Source organism: Vidua macroura, chromosome 9 (genome assembly GCF_024509145.1).
Source record: "Vidua macroura isolate BioBank_ID:100142 chromosome 9, ASM2450914v1, whole genome shotgun sequence".
Classification (NCBI taxonomy): domain Eukaryota; kingdom Metazoa; phylum Chordata; class Aves; order Passeriformes; family Viduidae; genus Vidua; species Vidua macroura.
Genome location: NC_071579.1, coordinates 3492616 through 3520143, shown reverse-complemented (window position 1 = coordinate 3520143; position 27528 = coordinate 3492616). Strand labels below are relative to the sequence as shown.

General features: G+C 48.0%; 2 protein-coding genes across 3 annotated transcripts; one reads left to right on the top strand and one right to left on the bottom strand.

Annotated features, from left to right (window-relative positions):
• Window positions 1–4844: 4844 nt before the first annotated feature.
• TOR1AIP2 (torsin 1A interacting protein 2) lies at window positions 4845–12593 on the bottom strand. 2 transcript variants are annotated; one of them, XM_053985314.1, is made up of 6 exons: window positions 12505–12593; window positions 11541–11735; window positions 9575–9904; window positions 9132–9446; window positions 8601–8765; window positions 4845–7796 (listed from the first exon to the last, which is right to left on the bottom strand). In XM_053985314.1, exons 2-6 carry the CDS (start codon window positions 11572–11574, stop codon window positions 7036–7038), a joined length of 1605 nt encoding a protein of 534 aa, XP_053841289.1. In that variant the 5' UTR covers window positions 11575–11735; window positions 12505–12593; the 3' UTR covers window positions 4845–7035. The 2 variants fall into 2 exon arrangements, with proteins under 2 accessions (XP_053841289.1, XP_053841291.1); XM_053985316.1 differs by having other exon boundaries at window positions 8667–8765.
• Window positions 12594–15597: 3004 nt separating this feature from the next.
• Window positions 15598–26419, top strand: LOC128811520 (torsin-1A-interacting protein 1-like). Its single transcript, XM_053985184.1, has 6 exons — window positions 15598–15965; window positions 16223–16291; window positions 19169–19270; window positions 20137–20196; window positions 22791–22850; window positions 23902–26419. Exons 1-6 carry the CDS (start codon window positions 15611–15613, stop codon window positions 24693–24695), a joined length of 1440 nt encoding a protein of 479 aa, XP_053841159.1. The 5' UTR covers window positions 15598–15610; the 3' UTR covers window positions 24696–26419.
• The last annotated feature ends 1109 nt before the right edge of the window (window positions 26420–27528 follow it).

Genomic DNA, 27528 nt, shown 5'->3' with positions numbered 1-27528 from the left:
GCCCTGGTGCTGCCGCGGAGGAGGAGGCGGCTCGGCGGCCCACCAGCGGCGGCTGCGGGCGCGGCGGGGCCCGCGGAGCGCGGCCCGGCATGGCTGGGGGAGTTAATGACTTTACAACCTGCCGGGTGGCGGGCGGCGACCCGCGGCGCGGCCGCTCGGCGGGGGAGGGATGGGGATGGAGGGATGGGGATGGGGATGGGGGCCGGACGCTCCTCGGGCCCCGTCGCGCCCCGCCTCCCCTCGCACTGCCCTGCTGCCGCCGTGCCCGGGGCTCGGAGCTCTCTCGGCGCTCTGTGCGATTCTTTCCGAGCCTCCGCGGCGGCCCCGGCACCGAGAGGTGCCTGCGGAGCTGCCCTCGCTCTCAAGCGGAGCGCTCCATTCGTTTCGTCCCCCAGAAATGTCTTTTGCTGCCCGATTCCTCCTTCCTGCCCTCTGCAAGCAAGCTCTGCTTGCCAGGGCATCCCTCTGCCCGCGCTGGAGCAGCCTGTGCTCTGTGCTGGGACCGAGCACAGCATCCCCCAGAACACGGGGAGCTGCTCTTGCTGGGATAGTGGTTGAATCACAGAATCCAAGAATGGTTTGGGTTGGAAGGGACCTTAGAGACCATCTTGTTCCAAACCCTGCCACGGGCAGGGACAGCTTCCACTATCCCAGGTTGCACTAAGCCCTGTCCAACCTGGACTTGGCACTTCCAGGGTTGGGGCAGCCACAGCTTCTCTGGGCCACCTGTGCCAGGACCTCCTCACCCTCACAGGAAAGAATTTCTTCCCAATATCCCATCTAACCCTGCCCTCTGACAGTTTCACGCCATTCCCTCTTGTCCTGTCACTCCATGCCCATAACAAAACATCCTTCTCCAGCTCTCTTGGAGCCCCTTTAGGCACTGGAGGAGGCTCTCAGATCTCTTGCCCTCTCCTTTCTGGGTTGCTGTGCTGATGGTCCGAAGGCAGCTTTTGGCAAGATGCTGCCAGTAGCCGTGCTGGCACACCTCGGCCCTCCCGGGAGCTGCCTGCTGTGATCCGTGGCCACAGGCTGTGCACAAATGGCATCAGGTGTCCCCGGCCGGGGCGGGCAGCAGCGGCTCCTGCCTGCCAGATGTGCTGTAATTAGTGCGGGAGGCAATCCGAGTCCTCATCGCTCCCTCGCCGAGGGTTTCGGCCTCAAGGTGGAGGGAGGGGTGGAGGGAGGGAGGGAGGGAGGGAGGGAGGGGAGAGGAAAGACAGGGATGTCAGCAGGGGGACTCCTGATCAAAGCTGTCTGCCGGCAGGGAGGGGTAAGGGGAGGAGGGGCCGATCTGCTCCTGAACCAACCGGGGAAAATGAGGGTGAGCAGCACTGACAAAGAACACGGCTGTGTTCTTTGCAGAAAAAGCAGGGAGAGGAGAAAAGCTTCAGTCAGCTTCTGGCCGTCCTGCCCTGCTGCAGCCCCGTGTAATGTTCCTCCGGAGCCAGCTCCTGCTCCGCAGATAAGAACAATTGTGGAAGGGCACGGAAGTTGGGGAGAGGCTGTGCCTAAGAAGAAAAGGGAGCTGGCTGGCTCCAGCTGAGCGAGTTTCGGTGCGTCTGATCTTCTTCAGCCCCTCTCAAAGGCAGTGTCGAGAGGAGCCCTGGCAGGCAGGAGGAGGCTGTGCAGCAGGATGATTTGGAGAGGGGGATCTGCCTGTGAAGCTCTGCAGGAGCGTGACGGGGCAAATCCAGGTGGCCTCTGATGCTCTCCTCTCCAGGGCCCCTCTGTGCCCCCCTCTCCTGACCCTTCTTGCTCGTCCTGCTTTCATCCCCTTTCATCACTCCTGAGCCTCCTGTGCTCATACGGGTGATACAAGTGCAGTGTGGAAGGCAGAAGGACGGTGTTTAAAATGCTGCTCTTGTCATTTCACATCCCGAGTTCAGGCAGTGCAGTTGCTTCCTCGAGGTGCAGAGGAGGTTTTGAATACTCTCAGTCAATGTGGGAACAAGGATATGGGAGAGAAAGTTTCCTTTGTAGTCTTGAGACACCCCCCACATTAACCTGTGTCTAGGAAGGTTTGGTAACTCAACTGATTAAACACATCCTAAATCTTGTTAACAAACCACCACAACTTACTCCCAGCCTCTTAATAATTTCTAAACCAATACTCTCAATTATTTTTTCCCTACTGTCTTTATTCAGACCATAAAGTAAAGCTGCCACTTTCCAATTGGGCCAGCTGGTTCTGCTGTGGGATAAGTTATGTGTGAGCAGACTGAGCCTGGCATGTGCAGCAGCCCTTGCATTCAGCTCTGCCCTCACAAGGGTCTTTCCCCTTGTTGCTTTCCAGTTTCATGTGTCCTGTTAACAGAGAGCAGGTCTGTACTGCCACCAGGCAGTGTTTAAAGGATTCACGAGTTTGAGGATCTCCCCTGTGGTAGCACCCATGGTTTCATCCCAGCTGTCTCTCCATAGCCAGTGTTTTCCATTATAGGATGCCAATCCTGTTTGGGACTGATTCACACTCATCCCCTGCCCTCTGGAAGTTGCCTGGGATTATTTCAACTTCTTGTTTCATTGAATTCGGTTCCATCAGCCAACAGTTCCCCAAAAAAATCTTCCAAACACAATCAGGGGGGGAACCACAGGCTTCCGGAACTGAGAATCTGTGCTTGTGGCTGCTGTTGCATCAGGTCCTGATGCATTCTGCTCCCAACTCACCCGTCACAGGTAGCAGCTGCCTTCTCATGGGGAAAGTCTTGGGATCATAATTACAGAGGTTGAGAGTTAAGAAAAATGCATGTGAGACTGGCCTGGTGTGGAGAGGTCCTCAGGCACCCTCTTCATTTCTATGTGCGTGTTCCTGCTGCTGCCCAGCCTGCTGGAGGGAGCCAGGTGCTTGTCCCAGAGCAGGAACAATTTGACTTTTCTCTCCCTGTGAGGAGGAACCTGTGTGGTCCAGGCACTCTGCAGACACAAGCTTTGCCCAGGACTGTGGCTGATCCTTGTTTCTACTGCTCTGAGCAGCCCTAAGGATTCAGCTCTGTTAACACAGAAATCAGGGGCTTCCTTCAGCTCAAGCTGTCATTGTCTGGCCAGGTCTGCTCCCCTGTGGACACTGCCATGTCCTGGTGTTTGTTTCCCAGAGGTGTCTGAGTGGTCCCTGGGCTGCTGGGGCAGGGGATGGAGCAGACCTCAAAGGACTGTGAGCTGTGTGGAGGCTGTTTCCATCCCTTGTGCTGTGCTGTCCTGATGCCTTTGCATTGGCTGGGAGAGGATCCTCAGCTCTTGAGTGCCCTCAGGAGGGATCTGCAGAACTTCTCCTCAAGCCTCAGCATAACTGCACAGTCCAGCTACAGCAGGGAGAGGCCAGGGGATGCCTGCCATGGCTTAGCCCCCTCTCTCTGTGGGGAACACACTTTTAAGCTGCATTCTTTGAGCCTTTTCATCGCAGGCTCTCGGATCCACGTCCCACAGGCTGAGGCCAAGCTCCTTTGTGTGATTCATTGTACAGCTGCTTCCCCTGCAGAGTCTGAGGTGGGAAATAAAAACAGCTTCCAGCTCCAAATATCTGCAAATCTCAATTACAATTGAGGTTTTGTAGGCCAGAAAGTGGCCCTCGAGGGAGCAGCCCTGTGCATGGAGCTGCAGGAAGGTCAAGCTGCAGATGAGCTCACAGGGGTTAAAGCTCAACAGGAGAGATGTGGGTTCACTGAACTGGGTTCACTCCTCCTCTTTGTGCCCTGCCTTCTTCCAGCTCCAGCCCGTGCTGGTGCAAAAGGGTGAGAATGGACGTGTCAGGGATGTACCTGTGACAGGGGCAGGGGTGCTGCAGGCAGCACAGGCTGATGTGCCACACCCGGGCAGCGCTGGCTGAACCACTTGGCTTTAAATGCTGAGGGTGACAAAGCTGCCAGGACAGCAGCACATTCACAGGGTAATCAGTGCTGATTTTGTGGTGGAGCAGTCCAGGCTGGCCTTCCAGGACTGGTTTTGCCCCTCAGTTGTGCTCCTGTGTAATTTTCAAGGCGATTTTTAGGATTGTTGAGCACCTCGTGGCAATGCATCCTTTCCTGCAGAGATTGGGACTCAAAAAAACCCCACCAGTGCACCTTTCTGCCTCTGAGTTTGTTCAGCTGCTCCCTTTGGACTCAGTTTTGGATTCATTTGCAAGACTTAAAAAAGCAGCCTGGTTTTTTTGCATCAAAAAACAGTGGTTTTTGCATCAAAAAACAGCATTGCTGTACCCGGGGACACTGGATTTTCATGTAAATCTTTGCTGTAAGACAAAATCTTCTCCTCTGGCATCAGACAGGAGATGGGTGATGTTTACTTCTGGCAATCAATCACATGAACATCCATGTGAAGGCAGGTGCCATTGTTATGGCTATTGTTGTCAGGGGACTGAAGAAAATCCTCTGGTAAATCCTCTTTTCTTTTCCAGACCTCTCTCTGTTTAGGCTAGAGCAGGGCAAAATAATTCATCACAAAAGTAAAAGTTTGAGTGTGCTGAGGTGGTGGAATATCAAGTGGAACCAATCTGTTGAAATGAGAAATATTTGCTTTTCATATTTCTGAAACATTTCAGTTGTCAGTGGATTTCAGTTTCATTTATTATCATTAAGTATTATGCAAACTCCAGTGTACTTCAGCCTGGGTTGAATCCAGCAGCTCTTTGGGGGTTTGTTTTTAATTTTGTTTCAGTTGAAAAAGCTGCAAATGTTTGCCCCAAACAACCGAGGAAAATGCTGTTTAGAGTTTTTCCAGGAAAAGCAAATATTCACTTTGTTTGCACAGCTACAGCCCTGACCTAAATAAAACTTTGTCTAATATGATGATCTCTTTAGCTTAATGAAAATACTGAGAAAAAAAGAATGGAATACAGTCAGACTCCAGCCTCACTTTGCTGGCTTCTTTCACAATCTCACAATTTATTTTTAAATAGAAGTCCTGTTGCAGAAGCAAGCAGATATTTGTCTTTAAAAGGCCACAAAAATATCTCTGTATTGGAAGAACTCAGGTGGGTGACACTTTCAGCAGTGGGCAGTTGCCTTTGCATACCTGGGCCATGCCTTGCAAACACAGTATGTAAAACAGAGAGAGAGAGCATTAAAATACAGATTTCCAACAAAATACTGGCATAGCATGATTAATGCTCTGCTGGTTCGTACATCAACACCCTGCAGAGCAGGATACAGTGTTTTCTTTCACCAAAGTAGTGTACAGCAATAGAGAAGAGGGTGAGGAGGAAGCAACCTGTGTCTTGTATCAAACCATGCCCTGGGCTCCAGCAGGTAGTTCTCACGCTTAGCCCAGTGTTTATCACAGTTAAAACCCCTGTGGTCTTGTCTTCACATCCCCAACCAACCAAAAAGTCTGTTCTTTGACCAGAACATGAACAAATAACCTTCCCTCTTCCTTCATTTTGTCCCCTCCTCAAAGTTAAGGGCCACTAATCCCCTGGGACAGGTCAAGGCACATGGCAGGGGGAAAGAAGAGACAGGCTGTGGTTTTTAGGGTGCAGGGCTGCACCTCTCCAAGCCCTTGGTGGGGCAGATCAGCAAGGCACTGTTGGCAGGAGACCCATCCAACACCAGGGTCCAGCTGCTGTAAGGAACACCCTGATGTGCAGCTGCTAACAAACACCGTGGTGCTGTGGATTTGTTCTTGTTTGGACACAGAACCTGGCTCTGCAAGGCCACAATCTGCTACAGCTGCTCCTTCTGCACAGGCACATGGGGCTGGTCCCTTGGGTTATAATAAATTCTCTAACCTGCACCTGCCCCTCCAGGTGTTCCTGAGTTGGCTGCTCTGCCCCACAGCACCTGCAAAAACAGTGTGTGGGGAAACCACAGTGTTTCCAGGACTTGGATTTCTCTTCCTAGGATGCAGAAGAGAAGGAATGGAAAGAAACTAACCTGCTTTGTCAAGGATTTTTAGTGTTAATGGCAGAGATTTTGTCTTTACCAGCTAACCCAGCTCAGCTCCTACTTGCTTTGGCAGATGCCAGACCTCCATCTGCCTGGCAGGGAGGCAAATGTACTCTTGGAGGGCAAGGACCTGGTGTGCTACCCTACATGGTTTGAAATACCAACATTAACATCTACATTAATCAATAGAAGTCACCTGGGGAGAGACTGGCAGAGAGGTGGCCAGCCCTGCACACAGACTAGAGATCCAGGTAAAGAACAATCTGTTGTGTGGGACCAAAGCATCAGCCCGAGGAGAGAGTCACAGCCTTTGTGTGGCAAAGGGATCCAGTGGACTTCTCCAGTTTTAGAGAGAGGAAGCATTACACTACATTGTATTATTTATTTTTTTACCTGTGTAATCCCTTAAGGCTTCACACTATCACAGTGATAGCAACTGTTTCATTGCTTTCTGACACTGGAGCTTGTTCTCTGGCACTTGGGATCCCCTCATGGGATCCCTGCCATTAGGGTAGTGTCCAAGTGCTGACAATGTGAAATTTCTGGTAATTGATGTTTGAATTGCAGGTTTGTTTGAGGATCTGGGCATTGACTGGTGTCAATCAGGCTGTGCAAGTGGGACACTACTGGGGCTGACTGGTCACACCTTTGACTGGCAAACTGCTTTTCTTTTTCAAGCACGCCTTCAAAATGTTGGGCTCTGAGCAATTTGACCTTTCTGTGTTCCAGCAGCTCCCTGGATAAAGTATATTGTGAGACTGACGTACACAATTTTAGCAAGGTGAGGGGCAGGGAGAGATGAAAGAGCTGCTGAATCCCAGTATGTTTCTGTTGTACTGGTTGTGAACATTATTTGTCTATTTCTTGATAGAAATGCTACGTGCCAGGTGCCGTTTTCCCTCCTGCCTCCCCACACATTGATGTTCTCCTGTGGAACTCTCAAACACCCCCTGTGCCTGTCTGCCAGAAGGAAGCGTGTGTATCACCTCCAGGTCTCAGCTGCCCAAATGTCCTGGATCAACTTGTACCTGTCAAACTCTTTCCAGGAACCTACAAGAGTCAAATTGAAGAGAAGTAACACCAGTTGTGCCTCTGCCTGTACCAGAGCCAGCCAGGACCATCCTTCCAACCCTCCTCGGGGCTCCGGCCACTTTAGTCCCTAGGGTTTGGCGTAGCAGCCCCCCTCCTCAATGGTCTGCACGGGGTGAATGGGTAGGACCAGGTGGGAGATGCGGCTCCACAGCCCACTCAGCTTGTCAGAGTCCATGCGGTCATAGGAGCTGGGAGTCCTGGTGCTGGTGAACTTGGCCCAGAGGAAGTCATGGACCTTCTCCTCCACCTGCTGGAGGCTGATGTGGCTCTCCAGCACGTCCTCCTCCAGCAGCACTGTCAGCAGCAGGGCCACGTCCTTGAAGGCGGCGCTCTCATGGTCGCAGTACTTGTAGAAGATGAGGGTGGCCCCCGCGGGCAGCAGCTCAAAGCGGTGAATCACCGCAGCTCGGCCCCCGGCCTGGAACGCCGAGCTGAGCTCCGAGTCCACTTCCAGCTTGGCCTGGTCGCTGTGGAGCCCAGCTTTGTCCCTGCCCTCAATCTGCACCGTGCCGCCATGCACGGCGGCCGAGTAGGAGTCGGCCAGGTGGGTGCTGAGGCAGCGCAGGGTCCACTCACCGCGGCGGGCGGCCGTGAGGATGACAATGGCCGGCTGCGTGGGCTGGGACACGTTCAGGTGCTTCCGCAGGAACTTGCGCCCGCGGAGCCACAGGTCGGGGCTCTGGCCCGGGAACCTGTGCTGCAGCTGCTCGAACTGGGACAGGAATGCCTCCACCGTGGGGTTCTTGCGGGGCTGCTGGGAGCTGGAGCTCGGGCTGCCGAAGCAGAATATGCACAAGCCCAGCACTGTGAGGCCCACGATGAAAAGCCCTGTACAGCAGGGGAGAGACACGAGACGGGGAACAGGAGTCAGTCCCAAGTGACCTGCAGTGACATACTGGAAAATAGCTACAATGGCTATTTCTCCCCTCTCAGAGCTTCCCCCCTGCACTAGGAAAGTGGAGCAAGTTGGCCTGGAAAGATGAAGGGGCTGCTGGCTCTGTGTTGTGAGATTCCCACTCCAATATGCCAGGTGAGGGGGCTGCAGTTCCAGGGATGAGGGCAAGTTACAGCATTGTGCAAACCTTCCTGAGAAAACTGCAGCTGCCCACAAGCTTTCTTCTCTTTCCCCCTCCTCTGTTTTCTTTAGGGATTGTGGCTGTTCAGAGCACCACATATGGAGGTGTCTGACCCAAGTAAAATGCTGCTTTCACTGTGCTCCTCCATGCTATGAGTGAACAAAGGCCACCATGCTTCTGCTCAGAAAACAGAAGGCAGCAAGGTCCAGACACAATGGCTTGTGTCCCTCTCCGTGGCAAAGCAGAGTCTCCTTCCAACAGGAGAAATGTGTTGATGCAGATCAGCATCACTGTTCCTGCTTAGAGCTCCACAACAGAGCAGGGCTGGGGAGGGGGACCCTCAGCACAGCAGCCCCCAGTCCTCCCAGGACATCCCAGGGCACTCACAGCATGATGACCACAAAATGCCAGCTTTTGAGGCTGAAGAGCTGGAGGGGAAGCTGCCACAATAGGCTCAAACTGAGCCTGTATTTAAGGGGATATTTTTCCTCTCAAACCCTCAGAAGAGGCTGTGAAAGGTCTCGAGAGAGAAGAGTAATTAAATGTGCTTCATTACTTGCTCCTGGAGGATCAGTGCCTTCTGGTCGATGAGTAACATGCAAGGGAAGCTTCTTTTCCTCACCTTTCCACAGGAGGGACTTTTTGGCCTGCTCCTGCTCTGTGTTTTGGGTGGTGATGTTCTGCAGGGAAGACAGAGTCTCTGAGTTTGGGGCCGTGTCCCCTGCAACAGGAGAAAAGAAATGTGCCACTGACTGCTGAGGGAACAGGTAAATGGAGCTGTAGTAAGCAAAGCAGGAGCTCCCAGCTGAGGGAATATTGCTTTGGGTTAATACTGCCCTGAGTCTTGGCTCTCTCCTCTTAGGATGGGCAAGGAGAAAGACAGTGCAGAGTGCAGTGTGGCTTTGTGCCTTTCAAAGCACAAAAGGAGCCAAAGGTGAAAGAAAGAGAGAAGCCAATTAAATTCTTATACCATCTTTGCTGCTTGACTCCAGGAAAGTGACAACGGCTACGAGAGATCTCACCCAACTGTTGTTCTAGTGCCTATGGGAAATGTAGGAAGTGGAAGAGCAGCAGTGCACCAGCTCACCTTTTGGTCTTTTCCTTAATATGCCTTGGGACTCGCTCTCCTGTGTTTCTTGCTTTCTGGGTGCCTCTGGCTCCCAGTCTGGGAGAGTGGCACTGCTGTTCTTCTCTGCCAAGTGGCCCCTGGGGACATCTTCCACACCAGCCACATGCAAATGTGTCATTTCACTGTCAGAGCTCTGCGCCTTGCTTGTTGATGAGGCATCTTCCTCTGCTTTGCAGAGGCTTTCACACTGCCCAGCTGTCTCCTGGTGCTCCCGTGTTTCCTGGTGGACAGGGCTGTCTCCTTTGCTTTCCACATTCTCATGGCCCAGCCCAGCTGTAAGGAATAAAATTCACAGACCTACACTTCATCTCTTAGCTCAAGAACCAACAACTCTTTCTGCTGCTCTGCCTCCTCTAAGCCAAGGCCCAAGTTATCAGGCCCAAGGGTGGGGAGAGACTCACCTTCATCCAAGTCCTCTTTTTCCAGAGGTCTTTCTGAGACACCTTCTCTTGTCTTGTCAGATTCTTCTGGCAATACTTCAGTTTCCTGGGCAGCTTTCTCCTCTAGTGTGGGACCAGCTGAAGCCAGCAGTGTTGTCTCTCCCCCATCAGCAGCTGATTCACACACTGAAGAATCCTCCTCTGGTTTGAAGGATGTCTCTGGACACCTGCCTGTCACTTGGTGCCCAAGTGCTTCCTGGGTGGCCTCTTGGTGCTCAGGTGTTTCTTGGGTGGCCTCTTGGTGCACAGGACACTCTGCTGTGCTCCTCACCTCACCCTGGGCTGGTCCAGCTGTTGGAATCAGAGTTCACAAGCCCAGTGAGCCACACAGGAGTCAAGAATGCCCAGTGCTTTACCACCACTCACACAGCTCCCAGTTCTGGCACTGCAGAAACATTTACCCCCAGTGAAGATGGGAGAGAACAGAGTGACCAGAGGTGAGAAAACTCTTGGGTTGAGATCCAGACAGCTGAGTGAAGGGAAGGAGGGAATCAGGATGCAAAGCAATCACTCACCACCTCCTACAAGCAGACTGATGCCAGGCCAGTCTCCCAGCAATGGCCACCTTGGAAGCCACCCCTTTCTCCTTTTCTTCCCTTGCCCCAGTTTTTGTTGCTGAACATGATTTTATATTGTATTCAACAACCCTTTTCCCACCTTGGGTCCCTGCCCAATCTTCTGCCCACCTCAGGGTATTTGCTGGGCAGGGGCAGAAAGCCTTGATGCTGTGCCAGCACTGTTCAGCAACAGCCAAAACACTGCTCTGTTTTCAACATTTTTTTCTCTAAATCCACAAATCCAAACCACAGACCTTACAGCTGCCATGCTAAAGCTAACTCAATCCCAGCTTATGTCCTAGGTGGGATGGACAGGCAATTCCTTCCTTCGTGGTAAGATATGTTACCACATCTTCCACAGATAGTGGATTTTCACAGATAGTGATGGATTTGCAGAATTCCTAAGGCTGTTGTTGAGTACAGCTATGCCAATGCACTTCAAGCATCTGTCTGAATGTAAATTATAGTTCTGCTCATGCTCTCTGTTTCTGTGCTGGAGCTGCTCTCCCAAAGAGCTATGGCAACATTTAATTAGAAACAAACACTGGAGCATAATTCAGTAGAGAGATTCTGCGACTGAGCAGTGTTTGTGACATATTCTGACTCTCACAGAACCAAAGTGCAGCTCAAATTTCAGGCACTATTTGTGAAAAATTGCTTATGAATGATCAAGCACTACATAAATTATTACGCTATAATTAGAATAAACACTGATAAAGAGGGTGAAAAACTCCCTTCTAACTTGAAAACAGAAAAAAGGCTGCAATTATCACTTGTGAGAACATGATTTTTACATTCTTTGTTGCTGATTATTACAGTGACACTTCTGTCTGTCTAGGACACACCTGAGCTGGTGATGGCATCATTTTATCACTAATACATTCATAGGTACTAGTCATAAGAAGGCTCCCACAGAATGTAAGTACATGGTAGAAACTGAAACATGAAGAACTTGGAGATATCCTGCTGTTCAAGCTGGGCACAAACTACTACCTGCCCTGCCTCCTCCAGAGTTCTTCCAACCACAGGTGGTGGAAAACTGGCCTATTATTTAAGCATTTGCAGATGGGAAGCACCAGGATGTAGTGAAGAAAGGTCTTCCAGTCTGGATCTCTCTCTTCAGCATTCCTTGTGCTGACATCTTGGGACACAGAGTCTAAACCTGTTGCAGATCAGCATCTAAAACTGAAAGTAACTTGTTCATCTTTCACCCTTTAAAAAAATGATGGCAACTTGCTTTCCCTGGCCTAGAAAAGATGGGATTCTTTCACTGGTTTATTTTTCTTCTGCACAGGTTTCTCATGTCACTGCTGAAAACTGGCAGCAAAGGGATTTTCCAAGCAGATGGAGTAATCAAAGGATTCACTTACCTCCAAGCAGATCCACGTTTGGATTCTCTTCCATTTTCTTTTTCCCTGGAGCTCTGGCTTCTGCACTGTTTGGTTTCACTTTCTCCGACGTTCATACGGAGCTGTATCTCCCTGCTGTTCCAGAGGCTGACCAAGTCCTGCCCCCCTCACAGCCACCATCCCGTCCCGGCCAATTCCAACTACACGCCCACAAACCTGATAAGCAGAAACACGGTGGGGGAAGTTCCTCCTCCGTGATTACCAAGGTGAAAATGGGCGGATGTCGCCCCTAACCGTGAACCTTCAGCTCGTGGGCTGTCAGCTATTTTGCTTCCCGTCAGTGCAGGGGTTAAGGCAAAAAATTTCTCTTGGGACATGCCAGCGGGGTGAGGCAATGCTGTCTCATCCCCACGGACTCAGCTGTGCTCCCGGACGCCAGGCCGGAGTCTGGGGCTCGGCAGGCAGCCCCGTGTGCTTTCGGGCACCTGGTAGCTAGCAGCCAGGCCTACACGGAGCAATGACCCTGCTCCTCCTGTGGCTCCCCCCGCCTGCCTCCAGCGTGTCGGATCGGGAGACGCTCCGGCAGAACCGCCCAGCCGGGCCGGGGGCTGCGAACCCGGAGCCACAGCCTGACCCCTGCACGCCTCCAGCCATGATTCCCCCCGGCTGAAGCACTCTGGGACGGGGCACAGACGGAGCCGGGCTCACTAAGGCGGATGGAAAACTCCCAAGAAACTTTCCCCGCTGGAGAGTGGTCCGTGCGGTTTTCTGTACAGAAATCTGCAGCCCAGCCTCCGAAAGCAGCAGCTTTTCCGCACAGGGGGACACCTCGCCCCCCAGCAGTGTCTCCAACACACGGGTGGGGGCTGTGGGGGTGCAGTCGCTGCCCCGCCGCCCTGCCCTCGTCCCTCCCCTCCCTGTTCCCGATGCTGACGCTCCAGCAGGAGAAGGAAGTCAGCAGAACAAAGTGGAGCTGGACGCTTACCCAGGCAGGTTCGGAGCCGGTCAGGGCGGTGATCAGAAGCAAAGAGGTGGCAAGAGGAGGCCAGCGCTGGCCTTTCCCCTTGCCCTCCGTCCCAGAGGCCTTTTGGTGGCAGGACACCAGCGCACACCCTGAATCCTCCGCTGGAAATGTGACGGTGAACTCTGCCCTTCCCTGGCTCCCGGCTGCCTGCTGGGAGCTGTAGTTTTCCTTCTCGCAGTCATTCTCGGGGGCCTCCAGGAAACAATAACTTCATTTTTTTTTGGCCGTGTTTCCGCGACTCTGTGGTTGTGCGCTTTTTTCCAGGCGCTCTGCATGACTGGCGGGTTCCTGCATTCAGTAACAGTGTTGCGGATTGAAGCAAGGAAACGATAGTGAGAGGAGGGAACTGCTTTGAGAGTTGATTTAGGAAAGTACTACAAGAAAAGTAACCGAAACAGGTAGGCAGCAAACCGCAGACTCTGGAAATGTCACGTTGCCAGTGCAGGGAGGATGGGGAGGATGTGAAATGGACGGTCTTCAGCATCAGCCTTGGGGGAAAGGAACGCGGAGCCCACCCAGTGTCCCCTGAAGTGGGGACAGACTGCAGAGCAGGGAAAGGTCTGAGAGTGTGTGTGTCAGACCTTGGCCTCATTTAGGCAGTGCTTTTCCCAAAAATATCTTGTTCTAACTTGTGGTGCCTGCACAGTGGCATGTATAGGCATGGGTGTGTTCCAACCTATTCCCTATTGCCCCTGCCCAGGACACGTTTCATGGAAAGCAGCAGCATGGAGCACTCCAGGGGAAAAGCAGCAGCACAAGGAGCAGCAGAACAGAGACAGCAATGCCCCTGGAACTCAGCATGCTGTCTTTTCACCAGCATCCCCAGAGGAACCCAGCAGCAAATGGCTGAGACAAAACACAGGGAAAGGCAATGGAAGCAGTGCTGGAAAGGAGCGGGCACTGAGTGGCTGGGACTCCTCAGTCTGGGGAGCAGAGGGCTGAAAAGGGGGATGGGACTAATGTGTTTGGTTTGTTTCAATTCGACTAAATCCAGCCCCCTCTACTATTACTGGAGGCACTTGTAAAACAGGTAAGAGGTTGTGTTCAAATGGGAAGAAAAAAATACTTATTTATGCTGTATGGAGGAACACTTACTGGCCCAGGGAGCACAGAGGCAATGTCAGAGGGGTCAATAAAATGTGTGTGCCACGTTACCCAGGGATGTCAGCATGTGCACAGGCATCAATACTGACACTGCTCCTGTCAGGGAGGTGATGAGAAGGCGAGGTGTGCTGGCCACTACGCCTCATTTCTGACAGTGACTTCCTCTGTCACCCAAAGAGCCTGGGAGGGGACAGTGGCCATGGCAGACTCAACACATTCCCTTGTCACGATCAACCTCTCACCAGGCGCAGCAGAGGCTGTAAAACCAGGAGAATGGAATAACAGGAGGAAAAACTCAGCATGGCTGACTCACAGAGGCCAAGGTCACCTTGAGGGCCCTGCTCCTGGTTGCCATCAGCCTCGCACCATGACTTGATCTCCTTCAGTAAGAACAGCCAAGGAACAGCAGGGAGGAGCTGCAGGTGGCAAGGGCTTCATGAAAATCCAGGTCTTTTCTATCCCTCTGTCTCTAAAACCATCCAGTCCCTTCAACACAGTGTTTGGGGCTGAGGGGCCGCCATTTCCATGGAAGCACAAGTGTCACGAAACTGGTGGCAAGTGTGTGACAAAATCAGGGAGTCATTTCAGCCTCTCCAGGTTGAGAACCTGGTTCCCAAAAAATTAACTGGCTGGCCTAGGGCACCAAGTCATCACAAAACAGTTACAAAAAAGGATGTTGCCATTGTTATGTTGACTTTCTTTTCCTGATGTGGTATTTGTTACATCCTCTTTAATTTTTGCTTTAGAAAACAATGCTCAATGTGTGTGTTCTGCTTTTAGGACTGAAAAGAATGACAGTATTTACTGCTAGTACAGTAGGAGGTATCTCACAAATTATCTCACAAATATTCACTTGCTTTTGGGTGAAACTGCAACATTTATGGTGTGTTAGTAAAGAATTTAGGGTATTTTCAGATTTGAAATCTTTTTACAGAGAAGACAGGCACAGGAGTGGAGGCTGAATGAACTTCCCTCACCCAGCCTTCCTGCTGGATTGCACGGGAGTGCCAGACTCTCCTCAGTGACAGGACAAGGAGCAGTGGCCATAAACTAAAACACAAGATGTTCCACCTCAACATGAGGAAGAATTTCTTTACAATGAGGGTGGCAGAGCACTGGGAAAGGCTGCCCAGGGAGGGCATGGGGTCTCCCTCTCCGGAGACATTCCAAACCCACCTGGACATGTTCCTCTGTCACCTGCTCCAGGTCACCCTGCCTTGGCTGGCATGTTGGACTGGATGAGATCCCTTCCAACCAGAACAATTCTGTGGATTTGTAAAATGGTCTCTTATTTGCTTAGCAACTCATTTCCAAGCTGGTCTTGAGCTGCTAGGGAGGGAGTCTAGAGGAGATCTTGTAGTCCTGTCAAATTGCATCTTGAAAACCTCCAGCCATAGGAACTATACCACATGCCTCGGTAAATAAGCTTTATCAAGGATGCAATCAAACACATCTAAAAATCCCTGTTTACCAGTAATGCATCTGAACAAACAGGTAAGAAAAGTGAAATGCCTTGTGAGATATTCCAGATCTGATTAACCAAAATGATTCGCACACTAAGGAACAGAGTAGTGCAACTTTATCAGTGCCAGAGGATCTCATGTCGCTCGAAGTACCTCCTGGTTTCCTCTCTGCTATTCAGCTGCTATTTGTGCTTATTTTACAGGCTTTTCTGCCCCCGAGAAATGCAGAACTGGCCTTGTTGCGCTACGATCGGGTCGCGCATAGAAAATAATTCTGCGGGGAGCGGGGGCGCCGGGCCCGGGCTGCCCTCGGGGGCCGCCCTCGCGGGGCCCCGCCGGGCTGGGGGGGGGCAGCGGCCGTCCCGCATTTTTTACACTGGGGGGCAGCAGCCGCAGGGCCGCGGGACGGGCGTGGCACGGGCCGCTCCCACCGAGCCCGGGCCCGATCCCGAGCCGGGCGCCGCTCCGGGCCCCGCGGGCGGCCCGGCGCTGCCGGGGCCATGGCGGACCGGCTGCCCTACCACGTGACGCCGCGGCGGCCGCTCCGCGCGCGGGCGGAAGCGGCGGGCGCGGGTCCCGCCCCGCGGGAAGTGAGGCCCGCGGAGCCGCCCCCGCCGCCGCGGGAAGGCGGCAGCTGCAGGCCCGGGCAGGCGGCGGCGGGCGGACGGGGAAGAGTACGGGGCAGAGTACGGGGTCGGGGTAGGCGGCGCGGTGCGGGCGGCATGGTGGGCAGCGGCGACGACGAGGCGGCTCCGCCGGACGGCACCGGGCTGAAGCGGCGGCGGAAGAGCCCCCGGCTGTCGGCGGCGCGGCCGGAGGAGCACGGGGACGAGGTGGACAGCGCGGCTCAGCGCGGTAAGCGGCGTGGGCGGGCGGGCGGGCGCAGCGGCCCGCGGTGGATCATGTGGTTGAGGGCGCGGTGGGGCGGCGCGAAGCGGGGCGGGCGGGCGGGCGCCGTGTGGTTCCCGTCGGGGGCTGCTGAGACGGGAGCGCGCCGCTGGAAACGGCGCGGGCTCCCGGTGAGCTTGGTGCTCCTGGAAGGCTGTCAGGCCGGGGCCCGGTGGGTTTGAGCTGAGGTGCCGGCTGTGCCCCTCACCCGTTTCTCGTTTCAGGGGACGAGCATCACTTCGGGACCCCAGATGCCCTGACGCGACCCCCTATAAAAGCGTACAGATCGCCAGGTAGGCTCCAGCTCCCAGAGCTCCCAGAGGGGCTGGAATGCCCCACGCTCAGGGAAATGTGGTTTATTGGGTTCTAGCTCCTTGGCAGGTGTTACCGTGGCACATAGGTGAAGAATTCCCGCTGTGGTTCTTATCCCATACACCAGGGATGGGAGCAGAAGCGATCCTCTAAAGGATCGGTGCGTGCAGAGCCCGCTGAAACCCTCAGGCGGCTGGTTTTTGGTGGCTGTTTTTTTCCTCGTGCATCGCTTGGAACACTATTTTACCACAGCATCGAAATTTTACTAACACTGCTTGGTTTTGAAAGGCGGGATTTAAACAAGGTATGCTGAGCTGCAGGAATCAATCCCTCTATGGCTGTGCTCCTTGCCGGGGGCAGCATTGCTTATGAGGAAGTGCATAACTTCCTTTGGGGTTTTTCTTCCTTTGAAACACCAAGGATGCTCTGTGACTTGCTCCTGGACACTGGGCTGGGCAAGCTGCTCTGTTACTGCTGTGTGGCACCTACTTGTTGCTTTAGTTGATGGAACCGGTGTCTTTCTCCAAGCTGTAGAATTGTGCTAACTCAGTGTAACATAGTCACGTGGCTTTAGCCTGTCATTCCACCAGGAAATTGTGAATAAATTGTACTTCCTTCCTCTTTACTCTGTTTTGGAGTGTGGGATGTGTTGGGCTAGCCTGGGGCTGTTCTCCATTCCCATCTGTGTTTTTGTCACCAGGAACTGTCTGCCTGTATTCTGCTCCAGAAGCAGAATTTCCAGGAGACGTGGGGAAAAAAAAAATCTTATCTTGAGGAAGGTTATGAATATTTCTTTAGGCAGGTACTGAGGTTTGTGTATGAAAAATGCTCCTGCTCCCGCATGGTGGCTAACAGGGTATAATAGGCTCAGTGTTTTAAACGTGGCTGTACTGCTTCAGGAGGTGCAGCTAAGGGTTGGGTTTTTAATTAGATGGATCTAAAAATGAGGCTCCTCTCCATCCCACCCTCCCCAGCTCTTAGCAGCTGTATTGGATTATAGGCACAACAGGTGTCAAAGTATGATAACAGACTCCAATTGTTTATATAGAAGCAGAGGATTGGTTTCCCCCTCCATCTGTAGATGTGCAGAGTTTAGGGGATGGTCTGTGAGGCAGGGGAATAAGCAGGCTGGGTTGTTGGGGGAGCATAATTGTCCTGCTTCCCTGAGAACAGAATGGAAGCAAAACCACACCTTGAGAAACTGGTTCCTGGCTTCTAGTAAGAGGTTTTAAAGTTAGGCAACTTGCCTGGGGAGCTAGAAAGCTTTAAGAAAAGCTTGCAGAGTTTTAAGAGTCTAAAAACCCCTGCCTTGAATCAGGGCAGCTTCTAGATCAGTGAGCTGAAGATACATGCTAGCAATCTCCATGGAAGTTGTACTTACATTGACCTTTCTTTTCTGCAACTTCTAAGAAGTCTTTGTGACACAAAGAATAGTGATTGAGGCCAAGAAGGGGAGAGGAATTAAGAGTAGCGACTGCCTGAGTAACCCTCTGTAGATTCATAGATCTTTTTGGTCTTCTGGTCACAATTAGTAGGGAGATTTTCCTTGTAAAACCTCAGTACCTAGTGAAATATTACGGATATGTAGTTTGGCACTCCTAAAAATAAAGTATCCTTGTTCTGAGCTTTGTGGGAAGTCAGTCACTTAACAGCTTTTTAAGATGGATTTAAAACATAGGGCCCCATTACGTTGGTGCAAATACTTAACTGCTGCCCCTGTGACTTACCATAGTTTAAAACTTACAGCTTTTCCCCACTTTTTGTGGTTTGGATGGATCTGGTGGTTTTGTTTTTCTCCTTAGTATGTTTGACATACACTGGTGTGCTGAAACTGCCAGAGCACATTAGAGAAACGCTGTTTTCTTTGTTGAAGTAAAATTACTCAACACTAGGTGGCAAGCTGTGCATTGCCCTTGGCATGTGGTAAAAGAGCTACAGAAACACATTGAGTCCCAGCAGAACCCTGGGCTGTTTAAAGAGTAAAAGGACCCAGAGTGAATGTTAGAAAAAAATTACCAGTTGTATTCTTCCCTTTGCTGTTTGCTCTGCTGATGCTTGATAGCTGTGCCAAGATCTCTGTTCCCCAACTGTTCTACAGCTTTTTATTCTATGCTTGAGCTTTTTCTTGTCAGCCTCTCGATTCTGGGATTGAACTTTATCCTCTCCTGCTTTTGGTTTCCCAGCCCTGACCTTTGCTCTGTGACCTCTGATGTCCTACAGGGTTTACTCTTTCTAGTTAGTGACATTAACTAAGCTGGGTTTCACAGCTGAATGACTCTGTAATTTGGCAAACAGCTGAAAGATGTTGGTTTAGATTCTTCCCAGCTACCTGAGGGGTGAAATTAGGTTGCTGTTATGGATTAGGAGAGAATGAAACCTAACTAAAGGATGGCTTGGACTCCATTAAAAGGGAACTTATTTTCTATATTTGCTTCTGTCTATTTTCCCCTCTGCCCAATGCTGCATAAGACAGCACAATTATTGTTTGTAAGTTGAGTGCCCAAAGCTGTGGGGAAAATTCTCTATACTCCCATGGTGTTTACACTGAATCCCCTTAGTGTAAGAAATTTCTTGGCTCCTAATATTCATGTTTTTAAGCCAAGACCTCCTAATATTTCTTTTTAAAGAAGCGGGTGGTGGTATAGACAGCTGTATTTCTAGTGAACTCAATTTTGCCATAAGCATTTCAAGTCTTAGTTGCTTTTTGTTTTCTGTTAAGAGAGTAACTTTTGGGAATTCACAACTTGGAAAATCACTGATTTAGGTCATGGATGTTCTGAAACTACAAGTTGGTCCTTCAGATTTATGATGTTGCCAATCCTCTTTTTATTCTTTTTTTTTTTTTTTGCTCTGGACAGGTGGTACTACAATTTACTTTGAAGAGAATCCAGTAAAGGAAAATGCAAAGGCTTATGACAGTAACAAAACTGAGAAACCAAACATTTCTGCACCACTAAAAGGTAACAGCTTTTATCAGTACTTTTTCCATGGTGTAACAAATGATTGCTTAAATATATTAAAATGATAATCATTCAGTTCTTTTAGAAAACTGGGAGGTTTTGAGTTGAAATCTGAATGGATGAAAAAGGATTTCTTTAAAAAAAATTAGTTTCAGTGTGTACTCCTGCCTGAGCCAAAGTCAAACTGATTATATTATGATGATCATCTGCTTGGGTGAAAAACCTTAAAGTTCAAGAAAAAGCAGATTTCAACTTTGATAAATACCCAACTGTGTGGTTTTTGAAAAGCAAACCAAAAAAGAGTAATATCATACCTGCTTCAAAAAAACTTATGAGAGTGGATTTTTAATTGCCCCAGGCAAGGAAAACTAAAACTCTTATTTTTCTAAAGAGGTGAGTTATCCTTGACTTTAGCAGGGGGAATGACTACACCAAGTAATTTCAAGGTGAGGGAGCACTTTGGTCATTGCTCAGAGATTTTTCTCCCATGTGCATTGCAGAAGCAATGGGGAGATACAGTGAGGAAAAAAAATGGGATAATTTTTAGCCACAGAAGGTAGTTACGTGTCTTTTTAAAAGAAGACATAAGAATGATTTGTCATATTGGCAAAAGCCTTGGGGTGAAGGGCCAAATTAAGCCCTTTCTAATAGATAACAGTAAATAGATAACAGTAACTTTCTCCATCTCAGAGGGGTCCAAGAGGCTGTGCATGTGCTGCAGGCTTGGTTTGGCAGCACAGCATATCCTCCTGCCTTAATAAGCTGTGAGGATTTCACAGAAAGAGCTAGAAGCATGTGTGGCTGGTCTGTCCTCTTCTGACCTCTGATGTGGTAACTGAGTTCTTCCATTTGTGCTTTGCTTTCAGAAATAAAGGCTGACTTCCTTGAGAAAAATCAAGAGTGCTACTCAACTTCTGCACCACAGAGTAAGTTAAACAAGAGAACCTAGTCTTTCCCAAACCTTAGATGAAAAGGACAGAGTTATTTTCCTTTGCTCTGCTTCTGGTTTTTCTTGTACCCTGGGACACTGTCTGGGAAGATGGGCATGCAATCAGGAGGCAGATTCAAATACAAACTGGAGAAGGCAGCATATTCCAGTCAGAGCCTTTCTGTGAGGTTATTCAGCTTGCTGACCACAGAAAATGCTCCACTTTCTCTTTTATTTTTCTTTTTGGAGTTGACTCATGGGACAATAAGTGCAGAGCATGGAGTAGAGGCATTGTGGGGTAAGCTGAGGAAGGGAACAAAACCTTTACCTTTTGGTGGCAGTGTGAATGTTAGTTTGTACACAAACCTGCCCTTTTATCCTTTCCCTGAGAAGTGGTGGCTTACTGTGATTGAATTAGTTGTTCTATACTCCTGAAAAGGAGCAGCATTTTTCTTTGCTGGCAAAATCCAGTCTGCTCATCTAATGACTAGCTCCCAGTGTTTCAGACTTCTGGGGGCTGTTTTGGGGTGGGGGTTTTTTTGTTGTTTTTGGGGGGTTTTTGTGGTGTTTTTTTGTTTGTTTTTGTTTGTTTGTTTTTGTTTTTTGTTATTTTTAGTGGGTTTTTTTGGTTTTGTTTTTTTCCTGTTGGAAGAGTACTTGAAAGAAAATGTTCTGAATTCTTAGTAAAATCTTGGTCCTTGTTTCTATCCTCAACAGGTATAGATAAAGATAAATGAAGTTTTATAAATCAGATTTCAGTCTGAAGAACCTGCAGGGGTTGCTTGGGTTTTTGTTTCTTTTTGGTTTTGTTGTTTATTTGGTGTTTTATTAAACCATGGTGCATTCAGGAAGAGAAGCTCATCTTGTGGTAGCTGCACATCTGTGAAATGCCTTTGAAAAATGAATTGATGCAGAGAGTTCTATCTTGTCTGGTACTTTTACTTTTCTGTGCCACTCCAGGTGCTGCAGGAGTGGTAAGTTGTGTGCAGGGTGAAGAACTTTGCAAGATCACTTAAAACTCTGGAATCTTTAAGGTGTCTGCAGAAGTTAGACTTTTTGAATTAAGCAAGACGGAATTTACTGGGCCTTTGTGCAAATTGTGTTGTAAATAATGCACAATTCTTAGGCAGAGTAAGATCTGGTTTTAGACTGTTTATTGAATTATTTTTCCCTTTATTGTATGAGTTACAGCTGTCACCTAAATATGAAACCTGCTCTGTGCAAAGAGAGCTGCACTGTGATGTATTACAGAATCAAGGTGATTTTGAGCTGTTAACTCTTAGAAGATTGAGATAAACTTAGCCAGTGACAAGCTCCATGGCTGTGCCCTTCTGGGGTAGGGGGTTGAAATTACAGAATAGAGCAGTTCATTAAGCCAGTTAAGCCCCAGCTTAAACCAGAGCTGCTTTTAGCACCTTCTGCAATTACATTCATACAGAAACAAGGTTATGGAGTTTATTTCAGTGTCTTTAAATAACTACTGCAAGGTATGTTTGTTCAATTTATGCTCAATAGTGCCATTGACAGTGTCCTGATTTGTTTATATATTAAAGAGCCTTCATCTTTGAATCAGTTGCTGTTCAACAAGGAGACATAAATTCTCCTGTCTTTTTAATTAACTGGCTAAATGTAGAAAACATGCTGACCAAAAATTGCACAGTATATATTCATACTGGTCTCTTGGGAAAGTTGTTCATAACACTTTATGGATAATGCCTCTTGTACTTTGCTGTCTGAGCCCATTTAAATAGACCAAAAGTATATTTTGAAGTTGAAAGCTTGCGTTTTGCTTTAAAAGCATAATTCATCCAAAGAAACTGACTGCTGATGAAGCAGGCCTCCAACCCAAGCTACATGGAGAGGGAAAAGAAGACTGTGCATTTAACATATTGCTTTGTTTTTTCCTATTTAGGTCTTGCATTATGTTGTTTATCTAGTGTGTCCATTAATTAAATTTCCATTTTTACGCCTCTCAAATTCTTGAGCAAAATCAGGAAGCTCAATTGGGACATGGGATCCTTTTGCAGAAAATAACAGCTTGTTAAATCTCTTCCATTTTGTCACCTTGTACTTGAAATTGAGTTTTATCTGCATAATTCTTCAAGAGTTGAAAGTCTTTGGGGGTGATTTGTGGTAGACTGGGGACTTGTGCTTTCTAGGCAAGATTGTCAGGATGGCTTGGGAACTGGCATTTGACAAAGAGCAGAGATTGAGATTTGCTCTGACAGTTGAGTGAGACTTCTCAGGCTGGTAATGTGCTGAAGGTGTAATTTTTCTTGTTCAAGATGATTCTTTTGAGCACGAGAGGGAGAATGATGTTGGAAGGGAACTGAAAACCCTGAACTTGACCCAGCCCCACCTGGGATGAGGTGACAGCCTCACCTTTGCTCTGACGTAGCAAGGCTGTGTTTGCTTCGGCAGGGTGCTTTGTTACCCTTCCTGTCAGCTTTGTGGAATTTTGCATGTAAAAGCATAACTAAGAACAGCTTTTCCTTGAAAATAATGCAGTTTGGTGATTTCAACTCCCTGCTGGAAGATTGGTCATAATTGTCTTAGTGCTCTTCTCATGTTCCTTTCTTAATTTCTTAACAGGCAGAAGTAAATCTCGGTATCAGTCCAGTACAGAGAACCAGTTACAGCCTCTGGCCAAAAGTAAGACTTCTGCTTTCACTTCTGTTTCACGCTTGTGTAACATTTAACCATTTTTATGCCTTTCCAAATATTTCAGTTCCTGGGAGTTGGTGTTAAGCTGAGGGTCCTGATTGCTGATTGCTTGCTGGGACATGTCATCAGCATGAAGGAAGGAAGCGTGTTGTATAATGGATAACATTTTCACCTGAATTTGAGGTCTTTTATCTGTAATGTTTACAAGTTTAAAACTAAGGCAGTTATTTAACCATTGTTGTGTTGCTGTCCTGATAAAAGTTAGGGTGTAAAGAGGTAACAAAAGGAATGCAGTTCTTCCTGTTGCCAGGATCATTGGTGTATTTTGTCACTCATTTTACTGGGAACAGAATCCTTTTGCTTGCAGAGCCTTTTGCTTGCAGTGCATGAAACAAGTGTTAATTTAACTGTTCAAATACGAAACCAAATCAAAATATCTGATATTTTGTACACTGTTTGCTGTGTGTACTTTGTGAAGCTCACTGATCCAAAGGCCACAACACTCTCTGATAGTGTTGACCACCAGTGTTTGAGATGCAAGAATTGCTGCAGGAACTATTTTTATCCTAAGGGAATAGGAAAGAGAAATAACACAGAAACCATTCTGGTGCAGCCAGGTTTACTATAGGATCTTTTCTGCAGGCAGTAAATATAGGAGAAGTTTTGAAAGTTTTGACCTTTTTCAGAGCCATCTTAAGCTTTTGGATTTTATTAAATTGAATGGAATATTGATGAACTTTAAGAGCTCCTTTTTCAGAAGAAGGTCTAATTTACTCCTAGTCAATCTGGGAATGTGTAAAAATGTTCTTTTTTTTTTTTAATGTTGTCACTTCACAAAGTGGCTTGAGTTCAAAACTGTGTTTTCTGTTTTGTTGTGTGAGTTTTTTTTAACTAGATCATGTTTTCTATGCTTTTCAGCTACTGTACCAGTATTGAGAATGAGATTATTTCACTGTTTCCTCTTATTTTCCCTTCACTTGTTGACTTCTGATGCCTTTTAAAGCATTGTTTTCTTCTTGTTTGCTCCATCTCTCTATAGATGATGGTGAATCACAGAATGGATTTCATAAGATGTGGACTTTGTTACTGGTTCTGTTAATTTGTGTCCCACTGCTTTATGTCCTGTGGAGTGGAATTCAAGGTGGAACCTCCTCAAGGAGAGATGCTGAAATTCTGCAAGAGTTTCGGGCCCGGATGGAGAAATTAAAAAATACTTACCAAAGCCAGGACCCCAAACTGTGGAGAAAAGCCCGTGTGTCCCTTGAGAAACGTCTTAACTCTTCCCATGTGCATCTGGAGCCTGCTATCCTGCTGCTCACAGCTGGCCAGGAAGCTGAGAAGGCCCTGAGGTGCCTGAGCAACGAGATTGCCAATGCTTTTGCCTCCTCCCAGAACGCCACCACGATCAGCATCGATGGGGTGGACAAGGCTGTGCTGGACAGCGATGCTGTCAAGCAGGAGGTGGACACAGAGCTCAGCTCTGGGTTCAGTGAAGGCAAGAAGGTGGCAGTGGTGCATCGATTTGAGTCACTGCCTGCAGGCTCCACCTTAATCTTTTATAAGTACTGTGACCATGAAAACGCAGCGTTTAAGGATGTGGCCCTTCTGCTGACAGTTCTCCTGGACGAGCAGTCACTGAGAAAGAGCCTCACCTTCCAAGAAGTGGAGGAGAAAGTCCGGGATTTCCTCTGGGCAAAGTTCACCAGTTCAGATGTTCCTAGTTCTTACAATGGCATGGACACAGATAAGCTGAGTGGACTGTGGAGCCGGATATCTCATCTTGTGTTGCCTGTTTGGCCTGAAAAGGGCCTCCCTCTAGAGGGATGCACATAAAAGTTGCTGGAGAGCACTTGGGAGAGGAGGAAGACACAAAATGTGTGTTGCAAGGCAGAACAGGGAAGAACTTGGTGTGCCTGCTGAGCTCAGGCAGCAGCAAACCAGTCCTTTCTGCGCAGAGACTTTCCACCAACTGGCAAGGTTGTTTCTGCCAAAGTAACTGGGACTTCTCTAAGTAAACTACAGAGTGTAAGCAAGGGACTTGTTGGTTGTTTGTAAATTGTATTCAGTGATACATTCAGCCTTGGTATCCTGGAGCTAAGCATTGCTGTGCCTCAGTTCAGAGTCACTCATCTGCCTCTGAAGCTGTGTTGAAGCACTGTTGGCTTTGCTGTGAGGATCCTTCTCTGGTGGTGCATAAAGCTGGTATCACTTTTGACAAGGTAACAGAATGTAAAACCATCACCTTCATCTCCCAGAATTGCTTACTTTACTTCTAACATAAGAAATAAACTGAAAATGATGACAATGTGATGTGAGTCTAAGCACAAGCTTCTTCCTGATCCATTGGATCACAACATAGGTGTCAGCTATCTCTGGCCACTTGTAGAAGTAGCAAAATTGCTTGAAAAATCTGTGATCTGTAGTGAGCCTTTTAGCAAGCATTTCTTCCTTAAATGAGCCTGCCCAAACAGTTCTGGAGAAAGAGAAAAGGTGAGGTGCAAAGGTTGCTTAAAGTCACTAATACTAATGTTAGTTAAATAATTCCTCAGTACCTCTTTGCCTGGCTGCTTGCAGGGGTTCTCTACTCTTTTTCGAAGTTTTGCAAGTCGTAAAATTTGGATGGAAATTATAAAATGTCGTCCCCATGTACATATTATCTCCTTTCCAAAAAAAAACTTTAGGAAGATATAGGTTATTTCTCCTTTTACTAAGATCATTATTTTTGCATTGAGAGAATCTATTTATTTGTGGTACTTGATATCCTAAAAAAATAACTTCTTGTATCTGTGTATAGCTAGCAGCTTTCTAGCAAAGAACAGATTTGCGGAGCATGCTTTTAAAATGTTTTTTAGTCTCTCATGTCAAGAGTTCCTCACAAGTACCTGTTTCTATTGTTACATACTTGGGTAAAAAAATAAAGAGGATAGCAGCACTTCCATTTCATTGCTGTTGCTTCATGCTCTGAGCTATTGGTCCATGTCCATTTGGTTTTACTGAGTGTGAAGGAATGTGTGAAGATGCTCTCAAATTAATAGGATGTTTGCTTATAGCAGTGAGAGATTTGGCCCATCCTTCATTCACAAGCCCTTTGAACTGTCCTGTTGCAAAAAAATCATTTTCAACCAGGAAAACCTGTTGAGGAGCTGGAGCTTCTGGCTTCTTTCTGCTAGGCAAGGTTGGGGATGTTAAGTGGAATTGACCAAAATCACCTGAAGCATATAAAAGAGCAGAGTTTGGGAGACACAGAGCTGTAGTCACTTAAGCCAGAGGTGGATTTGTTCTAATTATTGCATTATCCAGCAATGGATAATGCTTCCTATTTTAATGGGCAGAAATAAAAACAGTAAGAAGACATGGAAGTGCTGTTGTTCTGGATGTTTAATAGCTCAGGAAGGAAAAGATGGCATTTACCTTTTGAACATTTCACTGCACAAATGTTTTTTATTAAAAAAATTGTGACTTATTTTCAAATTTGTCCTCATAGCATATTTGTTTGTATATTATGTAAACTATTTTAGTAATTATTCAAAATAAACATACTTGTTTGTTTTATAAAAGCTGTTTTAAGACTTGCCCACTGAATTTTCAGTGGTCAGACTTTTTTTTCCTCATGTTTAAATTGCTCATTTCACCTTTGACCAACTACAGATGGCTAAAATACAACCTTTAGCAAAATTTAAAACTTTTAAGAAACTTGAGTGGAGTGGTAGATACTGGGATGCAGATGAATGTATTTCATAATATCAGGGCTTTTGTCTGACAGGGAATGTTCCAGGAAATGGCTGTGAATTGTCTTTTACTTGGTGTTCTTGTACTAATTCCCCAGTTCTGATTTCAGCTGGAACTAATGATAAGATATGGTTCACTTGTTTCATTAGCCCAATACAAGAGTCAGCAGCTGACAAAAGGGATGACTTCATCCTTGTTCCACTCCTGGCTGCATGTTCTGTACTTTTGGTGTACAAACCAAGTGCACTGTGAACTGACTGGAGGGACAGTCTTACTGAAAAGTAACTTTAAAAAAATTATTAGAACTGGGCACCACAAAAAAAAAAAAAAAAAACAAACAAAAAAAACCCGAAACAAAACAAAACAAAAAAAACCAAAAAAACCCCACGAAGTTGGAACATGAGGACAGGAAATTGCTTGCATATACAAATAAAACATATATAATACAGGTTATTTTCTGCTTCTAAAACTTCTCTTCCTTGTAAGTATTAAAGAGCTGTATTCCTCGTTCAAGAGAAAATAGGAAGGTGTCTGGAAACTAAAGACTTAAGGTTGTGCTAGCCAAAGGAAAATCTTTGTTGTTGTTGTGAACTGTAGGGAAAGCTACAAAGGTATATTTCCAAATATGTTGTGCTGCTTAGTCTGAAAAGAATTAAAAACAAGATGATACAGTGAGTTGCCCCTTCCATAGGAGGGGGAAAGGCTCAGGGTTAGAGGACTCTTCCTGCTCTTGAAGCAGCAGGTCCCTTTGTAGCTGTTTGTGGCTTTGTCCTTAAAAGGCTCTCATTAAATATCCACAGGTACTTAATGCAGATGTCATTAAGCAACTCCTACTCAGCCAGAGGTAAAGAGTAATGTCTGTCTGTGTTCCTCACAGGCAGCTGATTACTATCCTCCTTGTATAATTATTTCATTGCCTGGGGCAAATGGAGCCATT

Bases quoted from the DNA above. Each gene is read 5' to 3' on its own strand.
- LOC128811520 (XM_053985184.1), top strand. From the start codon at position 15,611: ATGGCGGACCGGCTGCCCTACCACGTGACGCCGCGGCGGCCGCTCCGC. The intron at 15,966-16,222 runs GTAAGCGGCGTG...TTCTCGTTTCAG, and splicing joins GGACAGCGCGGCTCAGCGCG to GGGACGAGCATCACTTCGGG. The intron at 22,851-23,901 runs GTAAGACTTCTG...ATCTCTCTATAG, and splicing joins GTTACAGCCTCTGGCCAAAA to ATGATGGTGAATCACAGAAT.
- TOR1AIP2 (XM_053985314.1), bottom strand. From the start codon at position 11,574: ATGGAAGAGAATCCAAACGTGGATCTGCTTGGAG. The intron at 9,905-11,540 runs GTAAGTGAATCC...TGATTCCAACAG, and splicing joins AAACGTGGATCTGCTTGGAG to CTGGACCAGCCCAGGGTGAG. The intron at 9,447-9,574 runs GTGAGTCTCTCC...TATTCCTTACAG, and splicing joins AAAAGAGGACTTGGATGAAG to CTGGGCTGGGCCATGAGAAT.